The sequence below is a fragment of the Alternaria rosae genome (assembly GCF_020736505.1).
Source record: "Alternaria rosae strain MPI-PUGE-AT-0040 chromosome Unknown BKA58scaffold_42, whole genome shotgun sequence".
In the NCBI taxonomy this organism is placed as follows: Eukaryota; Fungi; Ascomycota; class Dothideomycetes; order Pleosporales; family Pleosporaceae; genus Alternaria; species Alternaria rosae.
Window position 1 is genome coordinate 1 of NW_025763611.1, and position 7256 is coordinate 7256.

At 52.8% G+C, this 7256-nt stretch overlaps 3 protein-coding genes across 3 annotated transcripts; 1 reads left to right on the forward strand and 2 right to left on the reverse strand.

The window, feature by feature from the left end:
• Positions 1-24: 24 nt before the first annotated feature.
• BKA58DRAFT_395667 (uncharacterized protein) lies at positions 25-1825 on the reverse strand (the record flags this gene model as incomplete). Its single annotated transcript, XM_046171317.1, has 7 exons — positions 1808-1825; positions 1130-1737; positions 1045-1076; positions 856-985; positions 362-811; positions 228-311; positions 25-168 (listed from the first exon to the last, which is right to left on the reverse strand). Coding segments are annotated over exons 2-7 (1257 nt in total), but the record flags the coding sequence as incomplete, so codon positions are not given.
• A 1499-nt stretch (positions 1826-3324) lies between these two features.
• Positions 3325-4536, forward strand: BKA58DRAFT_327051 (uncharacterized protein; the record flags this gene model as incomplete). The annotated part of the gene is made up of 1 exon (XM_046168098.1): positions 3325-4536. One exon carries the CDS (start codon positions 3325-3327, stop codon positions 4534-4536), a length of 1212 nt encoding a protein of 403 aa, XP_046019687.1.
• A 658-nt stretch (positions 4537-5194) lies between these two features.
• Positions 5195-7044, reverse strand: BKA58DRAFT_166825 (transmembrane amino acid transporter protein-domain-containing protein). Its single transcript, XM_046165092.1, has 3 exons — positions 6781-7044; positions 6294-6723; positions 5195-6236 (listed from the first exon to the last, which is right to left on the reverse strand). The coding sequence occupies exons 1-3, from the start codon at positions 6950-6952 to the stop codon at positions 5441-5443; spliced, it is 1398 nt and encodes a 465-aa protein (XP_046019688.1). The 5' UTR covers positions 6953-7044; the 3' UTR covers positions 5195-5440.
• Between the last annotated feature and the right edge of the window lie 212 nt (positions 7045-7256).

Below are 7256 nucleotides of genomic sequence, written 5' to 3' on the forward strand. Positions count from 1 at the left end.
CATGGCATCTGATATTGAACTTACGCTATCGAGTTTGAACTTGAAGCGATCTCGCTTTGTAAGAAGTGTCTTGCGCAGTCGGTCTAGTTCTGCGACGTTTCGCATGATGCTGTTGATATAATTTGGCCACAGCGATCTTTCGGGTATGTAGCTAGTGAAGAGCGACAGCTCAGTCCGATGGAAGGTTTCCCAGGCGTCGACTATAACGCCGAGGCGTCGATGAAAACCTGTGTCGTTTCGATAACGTCGCTTATTGTTCTTGTATTTGTTCTTTTGTTGTCGTCTTCGAATACGCGTCTAATCGTTTGTGCCTTTAGACATCCTTAGTCATAGTCGTTTGTAATAGATTTGGGCGTCTTACGTATTCGTCCATTCTCTTGTTGAAGGTTTCAATAAGTGTACTGTACTCCGTGACTACTTGTTCAGTCCGAAACTTCAGCTTGAGAAGAAAATACTCTCTTGGGTCAAAACGCGGAGCGGTCATGTGAATGCGACCACCACACGGGGGGTCAAGTCCATCTCCTTCCTGACACCCAGTGAAGTAGGACTTGTGTTTTTCCTCGGAGCCAAAGTATGTGTCTACCAGACATAGCTCCGTCCAAAACCACTCATCAGCACCCCATGAGAGAGAAGACGTCAGCGCCTCATGATAATAGAGATCTTCTTGGTCGCTAGGATGATGTCCAAGTGGTAGAGGTTCTGTCTTGCGGAGACGTTTGTCACCTATCAATCTTGGATCTTCGGTGACCGTAAGTGGTCCGCGACGCATTGCATGGTAGGGTATATGAAACTCGAAGAAGAAGCCCCAAGTCTTAAGCAGTCAGTAAATGGAGAGCATGGCGTAGATGGACGTACCGTCGTCGCGCTGAATACAACCTCCCGTTTAAGATATCTGTGTAAGAAGTCCCGGAGAGTGACCGCTGATCGCTCAGCGACTGTTGCTGCCAAACATACAGCTGCTGCAGACGTGAGGTTGGGTATGAATCTGTGAAAGTCAATACACGTGGTGGCGCTGGTAGAACATGGTCAAGTCGACGATCGTACATTATCCGCTTTTCAGCCTTAAATGTCCTTCTCTATCGTAGCATGAGCGAACGTTTACGTACTACTGTTGCGAGGATCAATTTACCTTTTCCTGCAACCTTGCACAGAGCTCAGGAATGCAAACTGATCTCGAGAAGATAACGCAGTCGTTACAGGGCTTTCCGCTGATCTTTTCGCATCCTTCATGGTTTTGCCGATCATCTAGAAGCGCGATACTATCGTCGCTGCTGTATCTCTCTACGTCTTGCAAGTAGGGGTAAATTCTGCGCGAGGCTGCTGGAATGACTTCACGCAAGAAGTCTCTCAATATTTGCCGTTGGCGTGGAACGACCTGATCTAGGTGAATCTTGTCTCGTTCGGGTGATAAGAACCTCTCAATTACCTGGCTGCTTGTCTGGCCCGGATTACACAGCCTGAGATCGTCTTCGGGGCGATGCCTTTTCTCTTGCCGATAAGTGAACTTCTGCCATCGACTATGCGGATGATGGACGATATGCTCCATGCGTTATCGCTTTGCTGGGGAAGTGTGGATGTCCGGATAGTGTCCTTCAGAAAGCGGTTGTAGATACGGTAATCATCCCGGCGAGGCATTTCGCAACCATAATAGAGCGCGGGGCGAATTACGAGGCTGAACACCGCAGATTCCTATAGGTCTATTGGGCAGCACAGTAGGGCTACGTGCATGTATATAGGTAGGTGCCTTCCAGCGTTGTTCAGGCTCCAGGGCTGATTGATTGGCGCGCTTACCCGATATGTGTCTAGGAGTTAGAGTCAGCAGGTAGGAACCTAAGGCTTCGCTGGACCCGACAGTCATCAGCGACACCTTCGACATAATGCCGAGTGGGTTTCACGATGCCTGCTGCTACCCTTCGTCGTGCGTGGTTAGTTCTGGATGATGAGCTACCCACGATACAGGCTGACTGGCCTAAACTACAGCAGGCGGATCGGATGTGCAGATATCATCTTCACGATACACAAAACTGGAACCAATCAAGTCGAAAAGTCAAGAAAACCGTATGGTCTTCCAAAGACTGCTGCCACAACATTCGAGAACATGGGGAAGTGGTGTGGTATTGCGTAAGTCGACGGCCAGAGATGCTTTGCCGAATCCGAGCTGATCGTGCAGAGCGAATGTGGGGATATCCAGCTCGCGCTATCCTTGTGGAGTGAGGAGGCAGAGCGTGATCTTCTGGGTCCATGTTGCGGTAGGAGAGAGACATAGGTCGAAAGCCATCCAGTTAGCCTATAGCTCCGAGCGAGCGTGTTCGATGATGGGCCGGCGTGAAGGGCGAAGTGATATGCTGTGTCTAGGGCTAAAATCCAACGCTCTTCTGTATCGTCTTTCGCATGCTGCAGTTTTGTCTGCAGCTGTTCGTCTCAGACCTTGGGCTTCGATGCGTCGGCACATACGAGTGATATCGTGGGTCTTTCACCATCGCTCATCCTATGAGACGCCGCCTTCGTTGTGCTCTTCAGCTCGTCAACTCGCTCCGAGGCGTATCGAGCCTGCACTGCATCTTTCGTGATGCCAATGTAATGATTGAACGTGGTGCAGCCATCTCTTTCATCCCATCAGTCCTCATTGCACACTCGCACCGGTTTCTTGCTGAGAAGATAGATGATTTGATCGCCGCATCCGAAGCCCGGGTCGACCAAAACTCTACTTCGTGACGTTGGGCCGTTTTTGCTTGAGAACCTAGGCTCGGCAAGAATTACCTTCAATAGGTCGCGACAAGCTTCGCTCAATGTCGTTCTTCCAATACTCCATGTTCATCTACATGGCAGTGGGAAGTTGTAGATGCACGGGCACAGGTTCCTCCCGACAATTGGCTCCGTTCGAGCTTAGCCTCGGTGACGATGCCGTCGCCAATTGATGTTTCGCATCAGTATGGGCAGAGACGGACGATGTCTGTTCTGAGACCGCTGTGGGTCTGCAGCCGAGGACGTGCGACGATTTGCACGTCATGCCTTCCTCACAAATAACAACACGAGAGGTCCACACCGCTGCTCACCACTCTCTCAGCATGGAGCAACCACGCGAGAAGGTCGCAATAATAGGGTCGGGCCTTGCTGGACTTGTTAGCGCGAACCTGTTGTTCCACGATGTTCGCCAGCGATATGCCGTCAGGGTCTTCGAGTCAGTAGGTCGCCTAACACCCACTCTGTCTGCGACTGCACTCACAAAAGTAATTCTAGGGCAAATCGCTTTCCCTAGACGCCGCCTCCATCTCCATCCCCGATGCCGCCGCCGCCGAAGCCTCAACGCGCGTGGACCTGCCCATGCGCGCGTTTGCGGGCGGCTACTACGACAACCTCAAGGCCCTATACGATTACCTGCGCATCGAGTACAACTCCCAGCCCTTCCTCTTCGAATTCGCAAAATGCCGCGATGCGAGCCCCGAGGCATTAGCAATTGGTGGCCGCGATACGTCGTATTTCACACATGCATCGAATCTCCACCAGATGGCGCCTCGACCGAGCAGAGTTGGCATGGCTTCGTACCTGATGCAGTTGCTATACCTGATACTTGCCTACTCGTGGTTCGCGCTCTGCTGTTTCTTCTTCGAGCCTAGAGCAGGAGAGACTATGCAGCAGTACCTGGACCGCACATACTGCCCGAGCTATTTCGTCACCTACTACCTACTCCCTCTCTTATCGAGCGTATCCACCTGTCCCCACGAGTCCCTACTCGCTTTTCCTGCCAGCGACATCATCGAGTACAAGCGGAGGAGCCACGGCGCACCACACTATACCGTCTCAGATGGCGTGGGAGGGGTACAGGAACGCCTGGTCAAAGGTATCGACGTTACTCTCGAAGCCACCGTCACGGCCGTAGAGCCCTCCGGAAAGGGTGTTCGGATATCCTGGTCTCAGGGCGGGTCGGACGCTCAGACAACGGAATCCTTCGACAAGGTTATTCTCGCTGTCGCCCCAGACGTCGTCGGCCGTATCTTCAGACCCCTACAACACCACATGCAGCGCATACCGACTGCAGTCGTGGAAAGCGTGGTCCATACGGATTGGGCAGTCCTACATGGGAGCGACGCCAAAGAGATCGACAAGAAAGGCGCGCAGCTCATTTACCTCAACACGGCAACCTCGGGCGCGCACACGACCGAATCGCATCATGTCCAACCATGTGGCGTCGTAGTGACCACCTGCCCATGCACTCCTCTCGATGAGAAACATGTTGCTCAGCGGAGCAGGTTCACGCGCGTTCTTCGCAGTCCGGAAAGCCAGCGCATCGTCAATGCCATCTTTGATAAGCGCTCGAAATTCGATGCAGATGACAAGTCAGTGCCGCAGTGGAGGAATGGCGAGGATAATGTGTGGCTCGTGGGCGGCTGGTGCTGGGACGGCATGGTCCTTCTGGAAGGCTGCGTTGTCTCGGCCATGCGAGTGGCTGACGCGTTCGACGTTGCGGTGCCCTGGAGGCATCATGTAATTCATGGACACGAGGCGTATCCCGAACTCAGACTGTGTCACAGTTGAGTGGAATGACTGCGTAGTAGCAGGTATACAACTAGATACCCTGGCATGACTGCATGCCCACCAGCATTCTAGGAAACAGAACAAGTGATGTAGTGATTTTAGAGGAATTGAATGAGATCCAAACTCATCAGGGTTGAAGGTGCACAGGATGCGACTGCCTGTTACGTATCGTAGGCATCCCAAGGTCTCGTCATCCATTTTCGCGAGAAACGGCTAGCGTCATTGCTTCGTTGAAGCTTGCCTGGGGCCGAAGATCCCACAAGCACCCAATTCTGCCTCGCCATTCAACTACCCAATCACTTCCACCGCCCGATATTCGACACAGGGCTGGCGATCCTACTGTTTTGGCTGATGATGAGAGCGCGGGGTTCCTCAAGAAGACAGAACTTCAATTTACGGGTTGCAACATGTAGGGTCGCCGGGTATTTTGTCTTGATGACATCGTCCAAAGTAAACGTCTTGATTGGTTGAGGGCATACGACCGACGCGTCCCTTGCATGCGACATCCAGAAATGGCCACGCGAGACGTTCAACTCTAGACTCAGAACATGACTTCTATACCGACACTGTGAGTATCGTTTCCTGCTCGATCGCGGGATTGACAGGCACCGACAAGCTTCCTGCGATGCCAGTGGCCGTCATCGGGGCTAGGCACGCCAATCTCTCAACACACATCATCATATGCTAACAGTGTAAGCCCTGGCGGACTGACAACGCTCAAGACATTGCTTGAGGCGTCAACAACTGACTGTTCAGGTCATTACGATCTATACCATCGCCAAGAAGATACCAGAGTCCATCGACGGAAGGGAACAAAATGTAGATATACTTGCAATTGCATGATCGTCTTCATTACCGTGTTGACCAAGGGTATCTCTCAAACTACCAAACTACGAGTATTTCACTAAGAAGAGTTGCTGTTGTCCGCGCACGAAAAGGCCGAATCGATCGACCCATCCTTGTACGCGTCCATGATCTGGACAATAACGCCGTACGTGCCACCGATGGTCAAAAAGATCGAGATACCGATCAAAACGACATGTAGCACGTACATAAGCTTCTGCCACCACTTGCCCCTCCAGTACTCCTGGTGATCGTAAATCCAAAGCCACCCCGGCAGGCCCAGCGCCAGCGGCGCAAACGCTACACTACCCGCCAGACTAAGCAGATAGTTGAAGATCGGCACCCCAGATGCGATGAGGAAACTGACAACCGTCATGCCAGCCACACATCCCAGCCACGTACCCCAATGAATCGGCGAGTTAGCCTGAAGATGTTTCGAGTTCCTCAGTATACGGACGAAGACGTACTTCGCACTTACATGCACATACAACGCGCCACTAACACACAGTCCAATGAGACCAATGCCGTATGCGACTTTCTTCACCATGGGCCCTGCGCTGCCGAGAGAAGGCGACGCAACCCATTTCCCGCACCACTTGTACACGACAAGACTGAAGGAGAGGTACGCGGCGGTAACGAGGCCCATGCACCAGTTCACGGCTTTGCTGAATTCGCGCGGGTTGCGCATCTCGGACATGACGGGTAGGAAGGCAGAGGTACCCGCGCCAGAACAGAAGATTGTGCTTGCAGCTGTGATGCCTGCAGCGAAGGTGGGGTGGCCGATTACGTGGTAGCCGAACTCGTAGGGCCCGGTTTGGGGGGCTGCAGCGGGTCGGTCGAGAGTTGTTACTCCGACGCTGTTGGGATGGGTTAGATATGTGATTTGGAGGGCTGGGAAAAGAGGATGAACTTACACAACGATGAATACAGCGACGAAAACAGATATGAATCCCGCCCACGTAACCCAAGCAATCTTCTCAAACTTCCTCACACTCGCACACGTTCCCACCATAATCGCCGCGATGATAGAGAAGTAGTTTGTGCAGAGGGAGTGGTTGGACAGAGCGTTGAGTGCTGTCGATACACCTACTATACCCGATGCAGCAACGATGATGAAGGCAACAAGGAAAAGAATGCCGCTGATCTCTTTGACGATGCGTCCACCGACTAACTGGCCCATGTCGGCGATGGAATGACAGCCTGGGTGGTTGTTCCGGAATTGGCCTTGGACGAGGGCGCACCAGGTGTTGAGGGCTTGCCAGCCGAGGACGTTGATGGCGCCGGGGAAGGCGCCGAGCGTGTACATTGCGCTGGGGATTGTGAGGACACCTGTTGCGAAGATGACTATACAGCCATGGTTGTCAGCGGGATGGTCCTGGACCGGATAATGACGTTACTTACGCTTCAAGAAAATGACTGCAGTGTGAATCCAAGACACCGTCCTGAAATCCTCAATTCCTTCTCCTCGCTTGAAGATCTCGCCATCGTTCTCGAGGTCGACTTTCCCGTTGATGCTTTCGGAGCTGGTGCTCGGCGCGGGCGCAATGACATCGTCTTGCTTTTCAGCCGACATGTTGGCGATGTCGTCAGGTAGTTGTGCTGTCGACCCGGAGTGAGTAGCGAACAGTTGTTCAACACTTCAAGAACCGATACTTGGGTCACTGTGTATATATATCCGTTTATGCACGCATGCCACGCAACGGCCCTATCCTTGCCAGATGCAGGTGCCCTGGTAGAACGTTGATAACCCGCGTGGTATCAGCACGCCAACGCGGTATCTCTCAGAATCCGGGGCAATGTGAACCTTGCTAGCCCGCTCTGCCCCGTTGTTTTGGAGGTTGATAGTGGCAAGAGAGCGGTGGGCGTCTCCATCGGCT

Bases quoted from the DNA above. Each gene is read 5' to 3' on its own strand.
- BKA58DRAFT_166825 (XM_046165092.1), bottom strand. From the start codon at position 6,952: ATGTCGGCTGAAAAGCAAGACGATGTCATTGCGCCCGCGCCGAGCACC. The intron at 6,724-6,780 runs GTAAGTAACGTC...ATGGCTGTATAG, and splicing joins TGCAGTCATTTTCTTGAAGC to TCATCTTCGCAACAGGTGTC. The intron at 6,237-6,293 runs GTAAGTTCATCC...CCATCCCAACAG, and splicing joins GTCGCTGTATTCATCGTTGT to CGTCGGAGTAACAACTCTCG.